This window comes from Symphodus melops, assembly GCF_947650265.1.
Source record: "Symphodus melops genome assembly, chromosome: 15".
Lineage (NCBI taxonomy): Eukaryota > Metazoa > Chordata > Actinopteri > Labriformes > Labridae > Symphodus > Symphodus melops.
In genome coordinates this window covers 20,918,788-20,942,692 of record NC_136705.1, presented here as the reverse complement: position 1 = coordinate 20,942,692, position 23,905 = coordinate 20,918,788, and the positions used below count along the sequence as shown (strand labels likewise).

Genomic DNA, 23,905 nt, shown 5'->3' with positions numbered 1-23,905 from the left:
CAACTGTTGTGCTGAAAGGGAATATGAGGAAAGAGAGAAATGGGAAGACGCCCAGGGATAACACTCTGAAATAATGATGAGAGAAATGAGGCGGAGTGAGGTTAAATGTAAAGACTTGTGAGAGAAATGGACAGGAGGTAATGGGTTCGGTGACAGTCATTGGCAGAGATATGGGAGCGAAAAGGCTGAATGTTAGGACGCCAAGAGCCGTGAGAGAAAGCAGCTGGTGGAGAGGAGACTAATAGGAAGGTGAAAGCAAATAGAAGAAGGGACGTGGGATGGGAAAAGGGTGGTAGTAGAGAAGGCCGATGGGAATATGATAATGGGGAAAACAGCACTGGGAAGGACGCACATCAAACAGCCTCACCTCAAGTATACCTGTCAGGGAGCTGTCATTGTTAAGGCCGCTCCAGCTGTGCTCTGCACTCTCCCTGATCCCAGACCTGTCAAATATGCCATGTTAGATCAGAAGGGAGTTTTTCCTCTGCCCCACACCTGATCCCAGATCTGTCAAAGCTCTGCAATCCCAGATCACAGAGCCTCACATCACGTGGGTGGAAGCGAGTGCGTACCGGGAGTTGATTCACACTTTTTCTGCTATTTGTTGAGTTTACCTTATTCCCAGATGTGTCAAAGCATCCTCAGGTGATTGATTGTCATTGGCCGGATGCGTGAAGCCTAGCCTTAAACATAGCTTTTTAGCTAAATGCTCCCAGAGCTGTAGCCAGTAATTTAATGGTAAAGCAAACTGTTTGGCATCCATCTTTCTTCCTGTTTTAGGGAGTTTATTTTTTATTTAAAGCTGTGCTTTCTCTGTCACCGACTCGCACCATCACTCACTCTGTCTTCTTCTCCCCCCTCTTCACTCTCTCGCTTGCCAACGTTTTCCACACAAGCTGAGCGATAGATAGGAAGGTCATCAAATATTCATGGTTTGAAACCCGGATTAGTAATGCTGTGTAAATGAGGCCATTTTAAAGTCTGTTTTATTCATTTTATCTGGGTTAGGCTTACATGCACACATCATGTACACATACACGCACACACACCGAAAATGCCGTACTGGTAATGTGAGCGCCCGCTCTTCACCGTATCGTTGACAGTGCCCCAGCTATTTGAACAGGTATCTAGAGACGCCGTGATGGGTTGTGTGCTCTGCATGCAAATTGAAAAGTTGAAGAGTTTTAGAACAAATGGAAGAGAAGAGATGGGGGCTGTTACGCTGAATGTGCAGAATGTCACCAATTCCACCCAGAGATCGCAGACTCAGGAGGAACATTCGCAGAGAGATCAATGGATGTTATTGGGAGGCCTTCAATCGCCACCCCAACTCTATTATTCATGTCCTTCTTCTCCCTTCAATATACTGTGGCGCTCCTTTGATAGATAACCTACTTTCTTGGCCATCGATTCTCAAGGCTGTACAATCATTTCAAGAGCAGGATGTTTCATTTCTTTTCCTCAATGTCAAAACAACCCTGGCAATGTGTGCTCATTTGCGATTCACTTTATGAAACACAGAGGTTTGACAAAAGGAACAGCAGCGGAAGAGTTTGAGCTCCACGAGTGCAGGAGCAGCTCCACATGTCACCACATAAATCCTCCGGCAAACAATCTCACCCTGTAATCCTGCTTAGAGTCATGCTGAAACCAAATAAATCCACCTGTGCTCATACACCTGTTGGAGCTGAATATCCCTCTCTTGAAATCACACTTCCTCCTGTTTCCTCTCTCATGTTTTTTTTTTTTTTTCTTTCACTGCAGGTCACCAAGAATCTTCCAACTTGCAGCCGTGCAGCGTCGGAGGAGGATCCTGCCCGGCCATGTGCACCTGCAGTAACAACATCGTGGACTGTAGAGGGAAAGGTCTCACTGCCATCCCCGCTAACCTGCCAGACACCATGGCTGAAATGTAAGCTAAATACCATTACTGTCACCTTCTCAAGCACTTTTACCAACAACCCAGAGACGCAGCAATGTTGTGTTTCATTCATATTCAGACTAAGCTCATCCTCTGTTATTTCAATTATCACCTTGGCTCCCATTCTGTGCCAGTTTCTTGTTCTGACTCCTTCTCTAGATTTGATTCTAACTTCTGAGCTGCAAGAGAACATAAAAAAAGAACCCTTAGAAAAAAATGTAATACACACAATATTCATTAGCAAAACAAGTGATCATAGGCAGGATAACGACACATACATATAGTGCAGTAATAAAAAAGATATAAAATATGTAGATTATTATACTTTTAGCACAAGCATTACAACTCGAAGAAGAGCAAGATCGACTGACTTGTATCTTGGTTTAAATTCATCGATGGGTAAAAATATATGGACTGATTTATTTTTTCTATTTGCACTTCCCATCCAAACTTGCCTTAAAACAACCATTATCGTGTTAAGTCACCCAAATGCCACAAATTACATTTTTCAATTGGATGTTGAATTGTTAGAATTGCAGAAAGTTTCAAAGTAAAAGTAAGATGTATATTATTTAACTCTAAAACATCACGTTTTCAAAACGTTTTCATTACAAGTTAATAATTCTCTGTCAGAAATAGAACATTGTAAATAAACACGACATCTACACCTGCAATGTTCTTTGAAGAAAAGCACCGCAGGGCATTTGTTTGCATATGCACATCAAGGCACATGTGCCTGTCAGGTTTAACAAGGTCAGGCTGTGAGAGTCAAACATGCATGTTTTATGTACATATGCTGCTCTAGCTTGCACTTTCTCACCGTGCATCACCCAGCAAGGAGACATCCATCCATTGGCACTACACTAAGAGACACACATGCAGACATGGGGCAGACTTTAGACTGTGACTGCGTGCTCTTATCGGCTCAGATGGCTGTGAAACCGCATGTGAACGCTCTGCTGACATCCCTCCCTTAGTTTATCAGTCCTCAAACATCTGTCTGGGCATTAACTGTTTACGGCCCACATGCTATCAGCCTATTTTAATTCCCAGGAATGCATGACTAGACTTTTCAAAGTAGTGCTCTCTTTATCAGGGGTTTTATGTCATGGCAGAAGTCTCCATAATATGCTACAGAAACATCGGAATTTATGCATTGTGAGAAAAAGGGAGGATGAAGGGAGAAAACCAGTGGTTGCATTGCATGTTCTACCAAGGAGCATGTGTGTGATTGGGAGGACACAGCAAGTTTCTAGGTCTCCTGCTCCCCATGGGGTCTGTTTATAAATACCCAGCTAGCATGGAAGTCACAGATCCCATGTTCCCCAACAACCCTGACCCATTTCTAGTGCTCTGCTGTGCTCGGTTTCCTAATTTGGACTTGCACTTCACACTTCTTTATGTTCTTGTCTAATTGAATGACCACCCACGAAACAATTCAACGCTACGATGAGAACATTTTAGGCTTTTTGGAGATTCCATCTTGATGGGAAAAAGAAAAATGTCTTCCTGTTTTATTTAAACTATCAAACAAATCGCTCACTTTGAATCATTGCCGAACATTTTTTATACAAAGGCAGTTTAAACCTCTTTGCTCACACCAACATGGTGGCTGTGGTTACAGGTAGAAATAACCACATTGAAACAATCACTCCCACGGCTAAAGATGGATTTGAAATTTTAACATTTGAATCTCAATTTTTGCAATGCCTTATAGTTTGTACATTTCTCAATGTTTTGTAGTTGGGAAGCTCTGAGGGACAGATCTGATCTATGAGCTCAATAACCAGCAAGCTGAGCTGCTGAAAGATCGCTCTGCCGTGCACAGGTTTTTTATAGACAGTAGATTCTGTCTGCACAGCAAATGAGTTATGGCATTTTAAAAGTCTCCCTGCCCTTCACTTCTAATTGGTGCTTAACTGTGTCCTGCTTATAAACTGTACTCTGTTCTGATTCATCTTTTACAAGACCAGGGTGAACACACAAGCTTATATCATGCACAGTCTTCTGGCCTGCCCATCAGAGCCTGACCTTGCAGGTTCTATTCCCACAACGCCACTTTAACTCGTCCTCTCTTGTTTTTTTTTTCTCCTCCACATTTCTCTTGCTCTATCTGGGCTTGCCAGTTCACCACAGGGTTAGAGGAGACAGATCAGCAGAGGAGGAATAAAAAAAAAAATACACAAAGGAGGGGATTCCTCTCAGTAATTTAATGCAGCAGATTTGATCTGTACTTGAAGTTCATTATAAAATCAGTTTCAATTACAGAAAGGCAGGCTGCTGGGTATCAAGGCCAGCCTAATGCTTTGTTAATGAGGCACTCGGAAACTTACATACACACAAACACACACATGCTGCTCTCATTATGAACAAATCGGAGACCTGCAACCTCTCTGCCCCGCTCTCCCTTAATGAATGCCAGTGTTGTGTTTATGGCTGCTGCTTTCGGCACTGCGCCTTCCCTTGTGAGGCCAGGCTCAGTTAGGCTAAACACTACCACAACAGATTATTATGCACCGTCGTCTCTGTCTGCTATATCTGAACTCTGCCATAAAAATCCCCCCCCGCCTTTCATCTGCTGCTACGGCGGTCCTGCCATCCACTTCTGACTCACGCACTCGCCGGGTGAATACCCAAAGGCATTATGTGTTTCCCCTTAATGAAAACCATGCTCAGGCCCTAATGAAAAGGATGAAAAACCATTGATTGGGCCGACACAAACACTAGCTCAGACACACACGCAGAAACACACACACATACAAATGTTCTGTCTGACAAATTGGATTGGAACCATTGATTGCCAACTCTGAGATTGTTTCTTTTTCTCTCTGTCGATTGGACAGAGCAGATCCTTTGTAGATTGAGGGGATTAAGTCGCCATATCGATCTGCGTGGAGCGACCAAAAGTTGTCACACAGCTTTGTGCCTCCTTGTCTGGCTCGGAGGGTTGGGTTAAATGCAGACACACTCCAAAGTACAACATCTTGTAGACAGAAAAAGTACACATGTTTTTTACTCAAGAAAAATTACAGATACTTGTGTAAAAAAAGATGCTTTTTGTTGCACAAGTACTGATTTCATTTTTCTGAAGAAGTGATTGGAAAAGTGCAGGCTCTTAAATATATTCACTTAAAGTGAAGCGCCCATCAGATTAGAAAAAAAACCAAGCAACTGAAACCATTATACCTTTGAATCACAATAAAACACAATGTACTAAATCTTAATGTAAAATTAAAACAAACTATCTTAAAAAAAAAGCAACACTTACGTTTTCCAGCATGAAAAACAGTCCGCCAGATTGTCCCTCAGAATCAGCAGACATCGTCACGCTAATGGTTTACGTTAGAGTGTCATGTGGTCTCATTGACTTTATTCACTTCTGAAGGTGTTCTGAAGCCAGTCGATAGCAGCCATCACATTGGAAATGCTGACTCAACATAATTCATGGTGAACCTAGTAACAGAAAAGGCGGAAGAGTTGAGTTAAGTCTTTACCAAAAGAGAGGGTTGCTGGCTTTATCTATGCAGCTACAGGTTCTCATTATTGAAATGGATATGGCAGTCAATAAATGCCTCTTTCGTGCGGTTGAGTTTCCTGTCTTTTGTGCTTCGTTTGTCTTTTACGATGTTCTGTCATGGGTGATCAGCATCGCTGGATACAGCAGGGAATCAACTTTTTTTTATTTCAGTCAGTCAACTAAGCTATCAGTAAGTCTTGATGTTAGAAAGGCTGCCCATAATGGTTTAACGACATGGATAATTCCCTTTAAATGCTTAAAAGAAAAAGCAATGAGCCTGTTTTCTAAAATGTTCGAGGACAAAGTAGAGATATTTGTGTTTAAATTGAAGGGTAACAGTAAAAAGTTCTAAAAGAAATTAAAACTTGTATGGATTGCAAATTTTTACAGGACCAAAGAAGTTGTACTCCATAACTTCCCATGTCTGGTTGGCATGTCCGCACACTGAAACAAACAGCATGCAGAGAGCCAGTCTGGTTTGGACTAGTCACACAGACTGGTTGATGAGAGAAGTCGCTAAAGCCACTTGGCCTACCGCTCTGCGGCATGGTGAGGGCAGAGGAACCACAGCGCTGTCACTCTGCTGTAAACCCGCGGACACATTGGGACAGGCAGACAAAAACAGACTGAGAGAGCATGTCAGCCGCAGGAATCTGTGGTCTGGAATCACTGCTATCCTGAGAATGTCAATTACGCTCCTATAATGCTCCACAAAATTTAGGCCACTGCTTTGAAGAGGGAAAGAGTCCTGATTGAAAAATTTGGAAACTGTAAAGTGGCTGTGGCGAATGTTTCGACAAAACTTTCACCCCCCATGAAGAGACAAAAACAGCAATGCATGGCATGAAGTAAAGACTATAATTAAAATATTAAACATGGGGAAAAGGTCCCACAATATGAAATTACATAATTAAAAGGGTATCTGTTTGCACATTCACCCCCCCCCCCCCCCCCATGAAGAGACATAAAACAGCAGTGCTGAAGGGGCTTTAGAGGCATGCAGTAAATCAGATATGTCTCTTATTGATTTTCTACAATATATGAAAATTATCCATTTATTTGTCACAAAAACTAGAGGCTTAATTGTATAAACGACATTTTGTTTGCCATGGTGTTTTGGAGATTTAAAGATTCTTCATTTCCCTGAGCTCACAAATCGTACTTTGGGTTACTTTGGAACTGGACTTCCACATTTGGTACAGGCCACAAACATAACTATTCATTGATGGTAAAAGATCCCCGTTTGAAAGCCGATTAGTGGTTGTGGCTTATGGCTGACAAAACATGAAGCCCCGCCCATCGAGTGACATGAAAGCAACATGCAGGAGGCCTTAGAGGCACGTTGTAAATGTATAATGTCTGTTATTGAAGATCATCATCATCAAGTTTTCCTCGAATAAATTACATCATTATGATGGTTAAATCCATCAACAACATTCAGTTTGCCAAATCTTTTTGAAGATTTAGCTGATGTCCTCCTCACAGCTCAAACAGGCTCATGCTATGTATGTGCTATGCTATGCTGTGTAGCACTTCTAAAGAAAGGAACACATACATAAAGAAATACATTCAGTCAATGAAAAGACATTTGACAATATTAAAGGTGTAAATAAAAAGAATCAGATCATTAAAAACAGTAGGTTGCATAACATTATTATGTAAAAGAAGATGTACATATTAATGTCAGAGGTGGAAGCTGAAGTCTGATTTTGTTTGAAGGCTGTTTGGCTCCACAAATGTAGTCCACCAATATAAAGGTTAAAGTCTCTGACTAATAAATCAGGAAACTTAAAAGTGTTGAGGCCTGTGACTTATACATATGTATTTCGACCAATAGTTATTCATACTTCAACCAACCATCCTGTATGTAGTGATGTTTGTTCTTCTTCTTTGTCAATATCTAGTGCTGTTACTGCACACTTGTACTTGTGCAATGACAATTAAGTTGAATCTCTAAAACCTGATGAAACATTCATCACCAATTAAGAGCCGTAAACACAGCAATGCAGGGGGCTGAAAGGCATGTAAAACATTCATAATGTCTCTAATTACTGTATATGAGTCAATCATAGGAAAATTGTCCCAATTAGAGGCCTAAATCTATCAACACATTTCTGTCTGCTGAGGAGTTTTGAAGATTTTTGAATTTTTCTTATTTTCCTGCGGTGACAAAAACTTTGACCTTTTGATTCTGCCGTTGCTGCCGCCTCCTGTTCCGCAGCCTGGTCGGGCAAGCTGACAGGCGCACAGCTGGCTCCCTCCGGGCCCCGCTAAGCCTTGTTAAGGACACTTTTAAAAGCTGTGAACTGACCTGCAGATAAACAGCCCTCTGCCAGCCACATCAGGGAATAGGTCTGGGACTGAGCTGGGTCCTGAGCAGCAGCAGTCGGCCTGCAGCACACACAGACATGCATGCCCACACTAATGGGGTTTAGAGATGTCTGTTTCCCCAAAGCCATCTGAGACTGATTAGAGTCTGTGACTGTGTTTTTTTTCTTAAAGTCTGACTGTGTATCCACCTTAAACTTTGACACATTTGCAGAAACCCATAGGATATAGAGACAGATTTCCCAAGTTTAAGTGAGATCATTATTGATTTCAGTAAGAGAACGTAAGAGCTGGACACTTTAAATGTTTTAGTCAGGAGAAATATGATTTTAAGTTTAAGGCTTTCACACCTTATAACACGCTGAGACATTTCCCCTGCAGCCCTTTTCCAAAGCACTTCAGTATTCAGATTGTTTATTAGTTCTGAGGATGTTATGACTCCGATGTGCCTGGACCGATTACAGCTAGGGAAAAGATCTCTCCGCTAATATAATCAGGCCAATCACCACAGGGTCAGAGGTAATGGTAGGATTACTATGCTCTGTTGCTATGGAGGAGTCTATTGTTTGGTTAACTGATTATATCTCCTCTTCTGTCCTCTTTCTTTCTCTAGACGTCTGGAGCAAAATGGGATTAAGTCCGTTCCTCCTGGAGCCTTCTCTCCCTACAAGAAGCTGCGTAGGATGTAAGTACAGCAGAACACACACACACACACACACACACACCTCAGGGCTAAATAATACAGATGAGAACAAGAAGTTGAGGTCTCCTCATTCCACTTTTAAGGAACATGAAGTATTTATTTTGTCTGTGCCTAAAGAAGAGAATCTTGTTCTCAGACTTTTAGAGTGGCATGGAAACCAAGCACTCAGATGCTACATGTGCATAATAACAGCTCTCATATTCCATTGCTGCACACACTGGTATTCCCCTGGCTGCTGTTGTGTCCAGTCTGTGTTGTTCGTGCGTTGGCTGACTGTAAACTGCGGCTGGGACGATGTGCTGGGACCAAGGCTGAGGCTCCGCTCTCTCTGGGAGTGAACGGCTGGTAGTTGAGACTTTTGTTTTTACCCATCCAGCCAGCTGGCCGTTCACATAGCCAGCACACACACCAAATCAGCCAAACCCACAAGTCCAACACCACCCAGCCTGACCGACATAGCATCAGGGAGAGACAGAGGAAACGGAAGGTCAGGGAGTTTTTCTCTGCCATTTTTAAAGGATTCCTCACTGTGTTATCATCCAACTCCAGGGACAGTTAGGAGTTCACATGAGGTGAAAACAGATCACACGGCAACCGAAGCAGCTGCAGGCGAAATCTAAAGGGAAATTAACATCTCTTCCTACAAAAAAGAATCAACTCAAAAATATTTTTAGTTTAAAATCTGTGAACCAATCTTTAATGTAAGAGTTTCAAGAAACACATGTATTCACTTTGTATGGTCACTCCTTTAATCAGTTCAAAGGCAAACTTTAGTGGTGTCATTTCAAATACAACAGTGACGATAACATAGACAAATCCAGATTCAGTTCCAGTTTAACACATTCAACATATCCACAATATTAATAGTTTGCCTCATGCTGACGTGCTGCCTGATGAAATAGTCACCAATAGTAGCCATTAGTTGGGTTATTCAGGGAGAAAGCAGCTGAAGGGAATGAATCAGGCTTTCATTACATGAGAGTTGCTCATGTAACCCTGTTAAGTTTTAAAAACTGTTCTGATAAACAGTCTGTATTAAGTCAAAGGTTTTAACTTGTTGCATAAAGAAATACAAAATGTGTTACATAATTATATTCTCAAACTCTTTGCAATGCTGCAAATATCTTGAAAAAAAAACATGAACTGTGTTCTGCTGACACTGCATTTAGCGGCTGCTATCTCACTGTAGCGCTGCTGACCTTAAGGTCACAAGTGAGCCAGTAATGCATAATTGGAATTCACAAAAATAATTGAATGGTATTTATTAAATGTATAACTTTGACTATTGTGGAAGCAATTACAAGCAGCAGCTTAACGTTTTGACATTAAGAAAGATGAATTCTAATCGTCTTAAGTGTAACTCCTCCAACCTCAGCCAGAAACCGAGGAGGTTTATGATAATATGAGGGAAGAAAGGTTACCCCCTTTCATTTAATATTTATAGAACATAAACAAACCGTATTTAACAGCTGTCAGAGCGTGTTGCTCTCCTCCGTCTGGCCCTCCAAACAGACACGACCCGCTACTGTTTCTGCTGCCGATTCTTCATTTAGAAACAACTATGTGTGGCCGCATGTCTGTGCTGACCCGCAGTGCTTCTGTTGATTCAGCTGGCTGTGCGCCCTCAGCGGCCCAGCGAGTGTGTCCTGGGTCCAACAGCCCCAATACAGTGTGCGTAGACAGCATGGATACATCATAATGAATACGGCTAGTCCCCTGGGTTAGGCTCTACAGATGTTCATATGTATGTTTTAGACTTACTGGTAAGTTATTGTGTCCACAAGATAGTATTATATTTGATTTTAAGACATGGTAGGTATGGTGTGTATTTGGTTGTTTATTTGTGGCGTGTGCAGCTATGTGTGCAATGCCTCCTCTGACCCTGCGTGTCCTCTTCTCCCTGCAAATGCCAACCACACACATTCTCACTCTGTCACCTTGTCCTGGTTTGGATGACCTACACATGAACTGCTCCTCAAGACAGGGATGCTCTAACGCCCCCTTACACATAAACACACATACACACACACACACACACACACACCAGTGTCTACATTCACAGACACACCAGTGCAGATGTTGGCTCCTTCTTTGAGTTTTCGCTTCCAGGAAACCTCAGTCCTTTGCGAGAAGACAAATGGGTACTTATTTAACTGTTACCCCCAAATGAGAAAATATCCCTCCGCTCCACCACATGATGATTTTCCTTCAAAGGTATCCAGTCGACTGCAGCTCAGTCCACATACTCCATTAACTCTCCCTCTCCATCTGTCTTTCTCTCGTTCTGTCCCACTGTTCCTCATTTAATGTTGCATTTACTCACACAGACACACACAGACAAAAACACACAGACACACAGGCTTAGTGGTTATCCTGTGGGGAGAGGCCTGTGGATCCTATTAACAGAGGCTGTGTTCGGAGGCAGTCTACTGTATTTCGCTTTGGATTTCAGCCCTGCACCCCATTTTTACTCACACACACTCACTGCCGTGGCCTGATAGGCCACAAATAACACAAGTAAATGTTTTGATTGGCTGCAACACTCAAATCCGCTTCATTTCATCAAATCCCTTTAAGGGACGCTCCATCAAATATTTGAGAGAGATGGAACTTCTCTTCATTCAGCTTAAACTTAGTTTGCTTCCATTTTACTTCCAATCAACATGCAGAGACGTTTACATTCAAGACGACTTTTTGTCGCTTACCAACCATTTACTGCAAGCTTTTTTAGTCTGCATGCTGTGAATAGCTTTTTTTGAAATTTCACCCATGGCAGCAGAAATGTAGAAATAGGCTTCTAACTTCTGTTCTGGTTTGATTTAAAAGATCATATAGTCATCAGCTTTAATATGTTAAAACTACTTAAAATAAGTTTAAAGGGATTTTCTTTGACCTTCAGCGCAACTGGGAAAAAAAAACTTTTTTTACTTCTTTGAATGACTGATAAATGATATCTGACAAAAAAAGTTTTGTCTATATTTCCAACACTAATTCTCTGGCTTTGTTTTGTTTCTTTGACACAGAGATCTGAGCAACAACCAGATCTCAGAGATTGCTCCTGATGCCTTCCAGGGTCTGCGCTCCCTCAACTCTCTGTAAGTCTCCTGGAGCTGAGATTGTGCATAAATATCCGCTGGGTTGTCATATTGGGTGGTTAAAGTGAGTCTGTGTTTTGATTTTCCAGCGTTCTGTATGGAAATAAGATCACCGACCTGCCCAAGGGGGTGTTTGACGGCCTCTACGCCCTGCAACTGCTGTAAGAACACACACACAGCGCTGATACTCTGCAGACACACTTTGAATACCAGGCAACCTGAACTCCCACTCTGTAAAGGAGTCATAACCTTCAAATAAACTTTGTACCTGTGCACAGTTTTCTACATGGAATGCATAATGAATGAATACATAAAGACAGTCTGACAGGCTGCTTCCCTCCTTCCTTTCCTTCTTTTTTCCTTTCCTCCTTCTTGCTCCCTCTTTTTTTCTCCCCTGTCTCAGGTTGCTGAATGCCAACAAGATTCACTGCGTTCGCGCCAACGCCTTCCAGGACCTGCAGAATCTCTCTCTGCTGTCGCTCTACGACAACAAGATCCAAACCCTCGCCAAGGGCACCTTCACTTCCCTACGAGCAATACAGACCCTGTGAGTCAACACACACACACACACACACACACACACACACAACTACACAAGGTGCTGTACACGCTCTGACACATACCAAGCCGTCACCATAAAACATGAGCCAACACAGGAGTTGTTTACTCGCAGGTCTGTGTAATAACACCGGAATGGGATCATGAGGTAAAGGGAAGACTAAATCTATCATCTTCTCATATACACACGGACACACGCTCTGCAGCCAGATCAAGATCAAGAAGAGTACCAACCACACCCAGTGTTTCCACCACTGTTATCCAGGCAGCCACAATTCTGTCTAAATGCATTCCTCTATTTTTTCCCCCAATAAACAAGTCCAACCACAAGCTGTTGTCAATACAGCCGCTACACTGTGGTGTCCACCATTACTAAAACTTTATACAAGCCACCTGTTGAAGACGAGGGCTGGTGCTGCCCTCTTGGCTCATGTACACACACACACTACATGTTGAAATGTCCTCAGTTTCTGTCTGTTAAACAATACAGGTGGTTAGTTTGTCAACATCTGTTCCAATACAAAGCTAAAGTGGGGAGCTAGTTAGCCTAGCTTTGCATGTTTTCAAACTAGCAGCTGCCTACCCCAGCTCTGTACAGCACACTTAGATGTGTTAGATTAGTTCAAAATTTTCCTGTCTTTATGCTAAATTTATATACTGTTAGTGGCTTCGTCTTCCCACTGCACACATTGTAGTAATAAAGAAAACAATATCCTTGCTGCTGTTGTTTCATACGTGAGTGTGATTTTGACTCTCTATTCTAATTCTTGACAAGGAAACAAATAACTTTTTCCACAAGTCTTAAACTCTTTTGTCATATTATTGTGATGACATTTTTAGCTTAACAACTCCTTATGATGTTCATTATGGTTGTGATTAATCCAGAGTGTTCATGTACTTAACTAAGATATAAAACATTACTTGTCTTTTTTTCAATTCTTGGTCTCTCAGTGCTCATGTGTTCCTTTCCCTCTTTTCTTTATACTCCCCTCCCCCTCCTGTATCCAGTCACCTTGCCCAGAACCCATTCATCTGTGACTGTAATCTGAAGTGGCTGGCTGACTACCTGCGCTCCAACCCCATTGAGACCAGCGGCGCTCGCTGTGCCAGCCCACGCCGACTTGCAAACAAACGTATTGGACAGATCAAGAGCAAGAAGTTCCGCTGCTCCGGTAGGCCGGCAGCTCCACATCCCTGTCTCCAAATATCTCCCTCTTTTTTCCTTCCGGGGCTCTTTATCTTTCAGACAGGCTTTGTTGTTTTAACCCCATTTGTCTCTCTCTCGCTCTTTCTCTTTCACTCCACCGGGAGTGGCTATTATCTCTGCATTGTTCCCCCCCACTCTTAATGAGTGATCATTCCCAGCAAAAGGTTTTATGCTGCCTATCATGTGCTGCGCTGGAGTTCCGTAATCAATATCTGCCCCCAGATAAACTTGAAGGAGGAATCGTTCATTGTTTCTCCGTTTCATCCTCATATGACCACACTGTGAGTCTGGTTTCACTACCAAACCACAGTGAGCTGAGATCACCAGTCAAAGATGGTAGCTAGAGTTTCTGTATGTGCCCACCATTCCTCTGCCCTCTGCCAATCTCAGACTCCCCTTGATCCCAGCCTCCATGTCTCCCCCTTCATTGCTTTCTGTCAGGCTCAGGTTACCTTCTGCACTGCACTACCCCTGCCCACCATCTCCTCTCCCTCCACTCTGTGCCCACTACTGTGTTCATGCACTGTGCTACGCTGTCTGGCACTTTGCATCGCTGAGGTTTCACACTTCTTTATAGCCTCATTTGTTGGGATAGACCAGATGAAGAAGAGAGCCCATGTGTTTTTCTCTTTCTTTTCTCCTTTTTTTTGTCCTTTTCTTTTTTCCTTCTTTCTCACTGTCTCCCTTTCACTCCTGCTTAGCAACAGCCAAATATTTACCAACCTTTAACATCAGTTTTTCCACATTGCCATGCACAGAGATAGTCGAAGGCTTCTCTGTTTAACTGTCATATACCTTGAGTCATATGTCGTCATATATAAGCTTTATATATGACTGTTCTCAAGCATAGCATCACCACAGCTATGCAGAACAGACTGACCTCACTGACATCCGACCCTCTTTTTTTCTCCATCACAGCTAAAGAGCAGTACTTCATCCCAGGTGAGTGGCTTGTAAAGGTTCACACCTATCATTTTCTTCCTCTTTTCTTTAATTATCCTCCGGCAGCCATGCGGCAGCATCATTTTTTCCATTACTTACAGTTCATTTAAATCAAATTCTCCCATCAGTGAAAGGATAATTTAATTTTATTACAACTTGGGTCTTGTTTGCATAGTTTTGCCATGATTCCTTTCTGAAATAATGTTTTATTTACTTAGTTTATTGCTAAGAGCATGGAACATCGCTGTCGTGTAGCTTGTTGTACCATTGCAATGTTTCCAAAAACAAGGCAGGGCAAGAAAACACAAGCATCTGGATGTCAGTATAGGCTTTAAACAACCCTACATGTTAGACAAATGGTTGGGAGTAAATTCCATGAAATAAAATGCCTGATGTTTACCTGTAAACCAACTTCATAGTTTCACTTTACCTTACACTCACAGTATTCTAAGTCAGCAGTTTTCCTCATGCTAAGGGTGGAACACGCTCGTCATACTGCGATCTTCCAAGTTTTGTGAACGAAAACAAAACCCCCCCAAAAAATCATTATTTTTTTTTTTCTTTCTGATAACTCTGAAATGAAAAGACAAGGAAGACGGCCAAGAGTGGCCCTTTTAAAAGGTAACCTTTAAGCTAACCTGCGACTTCTGATGTTAGCGTTCGACATTTGCTCGCTAACATTAACAATTTAATAGTATAACATGGTATATTAGAAAAGGCCTATTAGATAGATAAGATAGGAATTTGTACATTTAATGGTAAGATTGTTAAATGCTAACATTAGCTTGTACACAATAATTATTAGCAAGGAATGCATGCCTTAGATACTGACTTGGCTTAATGCAAACTTGAGATGTTTTCTACCAGGGAAATTAGCCGGGAATGTGCACCCTAAATGCTAAAGAGGTCATATATTAATGTTTGCTGCTATCTTACATAACAGACAGTAGCACACCATTCTAACTCTTTTGATTCCCAACCTGAGTGTTTCGTCAGAAGATATGTGATACTTGTCAACAGTTTTCTTGAAAATGATGTTTTTCTCGCTATGATTAGCCTACTTATGGGCAAAAAATATGAAAGACCCAAGTTGAAATAGACAGGACTCATTTTTAATTTTGGATTAACTTCATCAAAAACAGTCTGTTCAGGGGAAAAAGCTGAAACAGCTAATTGAGTTTATGAGTGAGAGCACCTCTGTGTGCATCTTAATGTGATATGCGCATGTGAGCGTCTGTTTCTCCTCAGCTATGTTTTCCTAACAGTCTCAGCAGATAGTTTCAAGAGGAAGTGGCTCTTTGCTTTGGCATGAACACAGACAGTCACTCACCGAGAGGGGCAGAAAAAGAGGGAGGGAGGTGGGGACAGAGGGGAAGGAGAGTGTGTCCTTTCTATCGGTAAAAGCTAAAGAAAATAAAGCCCACCAGAGGACCAAGATTCCTATCAGTGGATGTTTCCGGACCTCTTAACAAGAGCGCTTCCAAGAAAATAACTAGGAGGAGCAGTGATGTGTGTCGAACTCTGTGTGTGTGTATGTGTGTGTGTGTGTTTTTATAACGAGGATGCTCGTGCGATTCAGTGTCTATTGCCTGTGTGTGTAATTTAAAGTGTCTTTGTGTGCTAAGCTGAGATAAAGCTCTTCTTAGGCTTAGAGAACAAATGGGAGTACAATGTAAGCAGAAGGAAGATCAAAGCCGAATGTGATTAATGAGAATTTCAGCCTCCCTGAATGATAACAATGAAATGCTTCTACAATATACACACCCATGCACTCCACACACACACACACGCACATGAACGCTGACAGCAAGGGAATTCCATAATATATTGAGAATGAGAAAACAGGCTGCAGGGAATTATGAGAACTTCTACAACTCCAGCGATGAGTCATTTTTCGCCCCAGAGAGGGAAAAACCTCTTCCTTTTTCTCTGTATTCTCCGGTTGTGTTTGAATCTGCTGACAGTAAAAGTGTCGCCAGCACGCACTTGCGATGACGACGATGACTCAGGCTCACCAACCTCCCCTGGCTCCTCTACATCCTCAAGATCAAAGCTCCCTGTTGTGCTTTCATTGCTTCCTCTGTCACAGGAAATGTTTTTTTCTTGTCTGGCCTTGCAAGCGAAAGTTCCTTAATGACCTGCATTGCTGTTTCTACTCTGAAAAGTGACACAGTTTCAGCAAGAAAGGCGGCAGGAGGAAGTTATTTCTGCAAAGTCATTATCGCATTGTCTAACTGTATTCTAACAAAGTCAACAATGAGCGTTTGGGTGAGGTTGTGGTTTTTCATCAATTTAGAATGATTTTTTTTTCCAGAATTAGTTTTCGCTATTTTGCCTTTTTTATGATAAGACAGCTAAAGAGAAACAGGAACAAGTGGGAGGACAGAGCTGGTGATAATATGAAGCAAAAGACTGGGGGTTGGAATTGAACTCTGGTCTTTTTCATCAAGGACTTTGACCTCTGTGGTTGGGGTTTATACACCAATTAAGCTAAACCAGTATCATATTAAGACAGAGTTTTGATACAGAACTGTTGGATTTAGCTGGTTGTTTGAGGTTTTCCTTCTAATATTGTGGTTTAAGCATAGACTGTAGAAGGAGTCAAAGTAGCATATGGTTCTACAGTAAAGAAAATTATCATTGTGATGATGTATGACCCTAGTGCATAGCACTTCACAGTTTCCTAATGAGTTTATGGTTTTCTTTCTAGTTTCGAGTCTTCTTGAATACATATTGATGTTCATTATGTCAGATTCTATTTACGGTGGAATCAATAATAAAGCAAGGCATGACGACCTGGGATGGATGGCTCACTACAACAGTAGCTATTCAACAAGAATGGAAACATAATGATGTGTGGCCACCCTGCTGTCCACATATGGAAACCTACGTTTGCAGAAATTAAGATTTGGACAGCAGTGTTTGATCAACTGACTGCTGCAAAGAGGGCATGCGAAAGCCACAACGGCTACGTCTACTTTCTTTTCTGTCTGCTGGTCTGGGTGCCCGGCGGTGTCCCGCTGACGTAATCTCCGAACCTCAGCAATGTGAGCATGCAAAAAGGGAACACAAAATGAAATCCTAACAGCAAATGCCAAGTCCTTCTAAATGGAACAAATGCACACACAAAAACCCCACACGCATATATACAGACACTGAGACACAATACACGCTCACAGACACACACACACTGTTCTAAGTGGTTCCCACTGCTGTTTTATTATTGAGCAGCCATGATGTAACTGGCAGCACGCTTTTTGGCACGTAACATCTATTCATAGACGAAGGAGGTGCAGAAAAACGTCCCTCATTCCCTTCCCTGCCTCAATCTTCCTCTTTCAGGACAGACGTTGTTCTACGCAACTCACATTTTATTCTATCCGTCTTCTTTCTCATCTCTCTACCTTTTTTTTCCTGCATACATTTACATCCCTTGTGGCCTTATTTTGTGATTCTTCCTTCTTCTTAAACTACCTGTCAACGTCCGCTTCCTGTGCATCATTTCATTCACCTCTCTCCCACCGTCTGCCTCTCCCTTGGGCCCTCTGCTTCACTGAAGCTGGCAGCCCGAATCCTCTTTGGCATCCCTATCTCAATCTCCCCTGCTATGGTTCTTTTCACCCCAGTGCTCCTGCTCCATCACCTCTCTAAAATAACTCACCCTCGCCCTCACCCATTCATCTCTCTCATGAATGGAAGAGCTGCAAGATGTTCTTAAGGGTGTCTGAGGTGAACGATTTGGTAGGGGAGCCGCCTTTTTAGGTCACAACAGGACAAACTTGCATACAGCTGTGGCAGGAGTGGATGCGTGACTAACTGCACCATGGGAAAGTGAAGTGCATGTTTTGGTATAGGGAAGAGGCTGAAGTCATTTTAGGTTAAAAGAGGATAACTTTTTGGCTTTTTTTCTTCTGTTTAGGTACAGAGGACACACGTCTGAATAACGCCTGTAACAGTGATCCGGTGTGTCCTCCAAAGTGTCGCTGCGAGTCCAATGTAGTCGACTGCTCCAACCTGAAGCTCACAAAGGTCCCCGAACACATCCCTGCATCCACCGCTGAGCTGTAAGGGAAAGTTTGTTTCTCACAAGAAGAGATACAAAGAGAAAAGAAAAAGAATTTGCACAGTCATTCGCCCGTCTGCTGTCACGTAAAATTCAGGACAGGAATGCTCAGAACTCTTATGTTTTGTTATTATAATAAAATCACTTTAATAATATTGGTTTCAGACACACAAGTCATGAGCTCTTATTAAATCAAATTTTACAAACCTTTAAGATTTCAAACTTGTTGTTTGAGTGGATTTTCTTGTTTGTATGCTATACAGTAACTATTTTAACTTTTTCGCTCCAGCCGCCTAAATAACAATGACATCACCACCCTGGAGGCAACAGGGATCTTTAAGAATCTCTCCCAGTTGAAGAAAATGTAAGTGAAACTAGTTTGACATTTCGATGAATTGCATTTATTTTTGTACTTTTCTGACATGTCTCTTTTCCCTGCAGTAACCTCAGTAACAACAAGATCACAGAGATCGAAGATGGGGCATTTGAAGGTGCTTCATCAGTCAATGAGCTCCACCTCACAGCCAATCAGATCGATTCGGTCCGAAGCGGGATGTTCCGCGGCCTTGAGGGACTGCGCATGCTGTGAGTCATGCAAAAAAACAAACGAACATTGAATCACAACCTCAGGTACTTGTTTTGGATTGAAATGCTTCATCCCTTTCCTCTTCAGAATGCTGAGGAACAACAAGATCAGCTGTGTCCACAATGACAGTTTCACAGGGATGCACAACGTCCGTCTGCTGTCCCTGTACGACAACCAGCTGACCACCATCACTCCTGGAGCCTTCGACACTCTGCAGACTCTCTCCACCCTGTGAGAACCCCAAACATTCATACATACGAGCCCGCTTTTAATCCTATTTTAAAGGTTCAATCCTCTTACAACCTCTCTTGTTTTCTCCAAGCAACCTTTTGGCCAACTCCTTTAACTGTGACTGTCGGCTGGCCTGGCTCGGCGATTGGCTGAGGACCAGGAAGATAGTGACAGGTAACCCTCGCTGCCAGCGTCCTGGCTTTCTGAAGGAGATCCCCCTGCAGGATGTGGCACTGCCAGACTTCCGCTGTGAAGAAGGTAAGTGGTTACAAATAGTGATGAGTCAGTAAGCGAAGATCTCGGCTCTTAAAGCAGCCTCAAGGAGCCGCATAGTGCCTGCCATGTGATTTCTTTTTTGTTCATTGATGAGTAAATGAAAGCTCTAATTAAAAGAGGTTCCTTTGTATTATGGTTCATTTACTGAAATCGGTAATGATATTAAGAAGAGGTGTTATAGAATCAAAAAAGATGATTCTTAATACTGAGCCAAGCGAACAAATCTGGCACACAGGAAGAGACAAATTCCCATTACATGTGGTGCACATTTGTCCATCACGGTTTTTTATCAGCCATTTTTCTCTATATTCTAATCAAGACTTGATCTTAACTTTTGTCACAGCTTCTCCTCTTTAAATAAAGTAATCTGTCTCTCTGAAAGTAGATTAACATCTTCGGTATAGCTGATAACCTGGACTTTGTTTGAAGCTAACCTGCCTGTGTCTGACTGATGATGACAATAAGTTATGAGCGAGGCCTGCTTGAAGAGTCTGAGATCACCTTAAATAATGGCCACTATTGTGCGACTCCTTTGTTTACTGAATAGATTGCCACTCAGCAGTTCTTAAGCTTGTGGTCGATGCTGGGCTGAGTGGAGCTATTGAGCTGTTTGCCTTATTGATCAGTCAGCCTATTTGCACCTGAATGAATGTTAGACTTGTCTTCAGCCTCGGGCTGCTTCCTTTCTTTACTCTCGTTGGTCGATATCACATTAGTGAGGCTTCTATTTCTCTGTCCTATTTTACTTTTCAAATGTTTAACTTCCTCTTTAACTTTCTGTCTTTAACAGGGATTACATCCGTCTTTTTTGCTGGTCTTTCCTCCTTCCTCTCCCTCTCTGGTGTTTGACTCTCTTCTATCCCTCCCGGGTTTTTTTTTCTCCAGGGCAAGAGGAGTCAAGCTGCGTGCCCCGACCCCAGTGTCCCAGTGAATGCACTTGCTTGGAGACTGTGGTGCGCTGCAGTAACAAGCATCTCCACTCTCTACCCAAAGGCATCCCCAGAAACGTGACCGAACTGTGAGTTTCTCAACGTTAGTTATGTGAATTGCATTTCTGCAATTTCTGAATCGGTTTCAGTTCCAGGCATCATTGTTCCTTCTCCTGTCTCTGAATGGTCTGGAATGAAATGGAAAGAGTGACTATAAAAAGGTAGACCGGAGCTGAAGAGGTGTGAAAGAGATAAGAGAAAATAGAGCAGATCTCATCATTTGGAGAAGATGGAGTCAATAAACCCTGCAGTTATTCTCTCAGACATTCTTCTTCTGTGTTCCCTGCAGCCCTTCGGCTAGCACTGATGTCACTCTCACACTCAGGGCCAAGGATCAGTGCGTGTGTGTGTGTGTGTGTGTGTGTGTGTGTGTGTGCATACTTGTGTGAGGGCCAAAAGCCTGTCCACAGGAGCACAGGGGAGCAGGAGGACATTTTAATGAGCACTTTTCAATGGAAAGGGGAGGGGAAAGGAATAGGTCTGGAACTTTCCAATACTGCTTTAAGTGGTTCTGACTAACTCACACACATACACGCACACACATAGATGCACACACACGCTGTGCAAGCCTTAAGGCCTGTCATTGTCCCAGCAGGTGTGACCAGGTGTGCCCCTCTGTTCTGGGCTTTCATCTAGTCATCTGGAGAGTTTTGCACTCCATCATTATCCCAAGTGTCCTCTGCACCGTCATTACCTATCATTACCTCTGAACCCAAAGGCAACCTAACTAACCAGCACCCCTCCCTCTCCTGCCCGTACCACCCTGAGTACAGTCAACAACAATAGCAGGAGAAAGGCCCTGCAGCTGCTCTCAGAGGGAGCAGAGCCTAAATCGGCCATTTATCAAGGTGACAGCCCTCTGGTAGCACTTTGTGTTAGCAGGCAGTGGGGTGGTTTCATCCCTGCAGGCGTGATGTCAGCCTTAGTGGCTTGTACATATGTTAACACACACATGCATGAACACCCACTTCAGAGTGCTAGGTCACATTCAGAAACTGCTGCTTGACAGAAAATTCACTAAAATGTCTCTAAATGATTATCATGTCCCTCTAACTCTATCAACATTGGGAATGCAAATATAAAGCCCTTTCCAGACATCATCACGTCTTTGTACATTCCCTGACAGCATAATGTTGCAGTCCCACGGCACAGTGGTAGCTTCTCATGCACACACACACACACATTCCCCTGCTAGCGCCGCTGAGACAGTCTGTATTGCCTCTGTTACTACCGCAAAAGATGGTACAGAGGGGGGAATCACATTGTACCCCCATTACGCCTCCGCAAAACATCACAGGGGCGTAAATGCCACAGCTTGAAACAGCAGTCTGAATAAGGCTTATGACTCTTACTTTAATCTGACTTTCAGATTTAAAAACCACGACACTGTGTGAGAAAAAGGAAAAGTCATTTACTGTTACATGAAATTAAACTGGCCGCAAATGCCTTGGAAACAAATGTCTTTGATGCCTTATAAAAAAGTTTTTTAGCCCCTCAATAAATAATTTTCAGTTTCAGTCAAACTTGCATGCTGAGCTAAAGTAAAAAAAAACAAAAAAACATTTCAAATGTTGAAATAAATCCACTTTTAACTGAGGTGAATCCTAACTGATTTGAAACATTGTTAAACTAAAAGCCCATTGTCATATGGAAACTATTCACATAAGAACCTTGCAGCTTGAAATTGGAAAACATATTTTGTGCAGTAAAAATGTAAAAAACTGATTTGAGAATATTTCAAAAGGTTAAGGTTTATTTTTACCTCGTCTCTATTCTGTATCTTTCCCTTCTCTCCTTTAGGTGATAGTACTATTTAAAGAGGGGCTTTAAACATATATATGATAGAGATCTTATTAAAGCAGATACTTTTACTGCACCAAATCCTTCAAGGCTTCATATATTACCTCAACAGTAAACATATTGAACTGTAAAGTAAGTAAGTCTCTTACTGTAAATCAATAGTTGCTGCTCCTGAGTATGAAGTGCGACTGTGAAAATATAATGTTATAACTGACAACTCAACATGCGTTGTCTCTTTGTTCAGGTATCTGGATGGAAACCAGTTCAGTTTTGTGCCAAAGGAGCTGTCTGCCTTCAAATACCTGCAGCTGGTGTAAGTTTTCATCTGCCTTCCTCCTCCTTTTTCTCTCTGTGCACATCAACATACTTACCTTATGTTCCATTTGTCTTTCAGAGACCTGAGCAACAACAAGATCAACTCTTTGACCAACTCGTCTTTCTCTAACATGAGCCAACTCACCACTCTGTAAGTCCCGACCAGCCTCCGCCAGGAGCTTGTATTTCATTCTAGTACTGACAGCAGCATGGAAACAGCTGAATGTTATCTACAAACCATATGTCATTATTTTTGCATTGCAGAATCCTGAGCTACAATTCCCTGCGCTGTATCCCCAAAATGGCCTTTGGTGGACTGCACTCTCTCCGACTGCTGTGAGTTTAAAATGATATTTTATATACATATTTAATGTGCATTTATCATAGTCTGTATACAGGAAGTAGTAGCCTTTGTTTTTTTTTAAGTTAAGCCAAGAGTTCAAATCAGTTTTTTTTCTAAAGGCCAGCAGGATGCAAACAGAACTCATTACATAATAAAATGGGAACATTACCGTTGTTCTCACTTAAGCATCTTTTCCACAAGTTTATGAACTCAGTGTTCATTTTGGTACATGCGGTCCATCATACAATGACAATAGAGCAGGGTACAGGATGCTCTAAGGTTAGGCTACCTGAGGTGTATAAATCACTACCACAGCATCTTGTCAACCTGACACACACAAAACATTGCATTTCATCCCTTTAATACAACAATGCTCACTTCTAAAAGACGTTTAACATCACAATGTCCACCTGCGACAAAGTCTATGGTAAATAAAAAAAATGGTTTTCATCTTCAATATTCGGCATTACACTGAGGCCTAAATACCTATTTTTAATACCAATGGTACCTTATGAGCAACATGAAAGACTTTCTCTTTTTTCAATGCAACTCAAAAGTTTAAAATGTTTCTTTGTTGTCACATGATTTCAAGACAGCTCTCAAAACAGAAACTTCAAGGCCGAAGTAACTGAAAGGCGACTCACTTTCAGACTAAATGAGTTATTAAGGAGGATATTTTTGCAGCCTGCACTGACTACAGAGACGCTGCAGCAGATGCTGAGAATCTTTGATTGACTCCAGAGTCCTGAAACTGTCTAAACAGTTATGACAGCTTATGAATACTCACACACACACAGATGCAACCTACGACCTATTTTCTATTTGAATGTTGTTCTAGCTCCTTCACTGCCCACACCTCATCTTCAGACATCTGCCAAGTCTGCCCGTTCACCTCTAAACGCCCTGAGCTCATCACCGCCTCACCAACCAGAGGCCAAACATGCGCCCCCACAAGCCGCTGTGTAAAATCACTCTGACACTGATTAGCAGAGAAAGTTTTGCCCCGCTAACCGTAATGGATTTGACTCTGC

At 42.3% G+C, this 23,905-nt stretch overlaps 1 protein-coding gene across 3 annotated transcripts in view; it reads left to right on the top strand.

Annotated features, from left to right (window-relative positions):
• The window catches only part of slit1a (slit homolog 1a), a 92,521-nt gene that overhangs the window by 56,165 nt on the left and 12,451 nt on the right, over positions 1–23,905 (top strand). For 2 of the 3 annotated variants that reach the window (XM_079362253.1, XM_079362251.1), the window contains exons 9-24: positions 1,765–1,912; positions 8,380–8,451; positions 11,493–11,564; positions 11,654–11,725; positions 11,968–12,111; positions 13,131–13,294; positions 14,248–14,271; positions 18,191–18,335; positions 18,624–18,698; positions 18,776–18,919; positions 19,008–19,151; positions 19,243–19,409; positions 20,313–20,445; positions 22,461–22,529; positions 22,611–22,682; positions 22,796–22,867. In XM_079362253.1, the coding sequence (XP_079218379.1) occupies positions 1,765–1,912; positions 8,380–8,451; positions 11,493–11,564; positions 11,654–11,725; positions 11,968–12,111; positions 13,131–13,294; positions 14,248–14,271; positions 18,191–18,335; positions 18,624–18,698; positions 18,776–18,919; positions 19,008–19,151; positions 19,243–19,409; positions 20,313–20,445; positions 22,461–22,529; positions 22,611–22,682; positions 22,796–22,867 (1,717 nt within the window). The remainder of the gene's footprint in view (positions 1–1,764; positions 1,913–8,379; positions 8,452–11,492; positions 11,565–11,653; positions 11,726–11,967; positions 12,112–13,130; positions 13,295–14,247; positions 14,272–18,190; positions 18,336–18,623; positions 18,699–18,775; positions 18,920–19,007; positions 19,152–19,242; positions 19,410–20,312; positions 20,446–22,460; positions 22,530–22,610; positions 22,683–22,795; positions 22,868–23,905) is intronic. The other variant, XM_079362252.1, reaches the window with a different exon arrangement.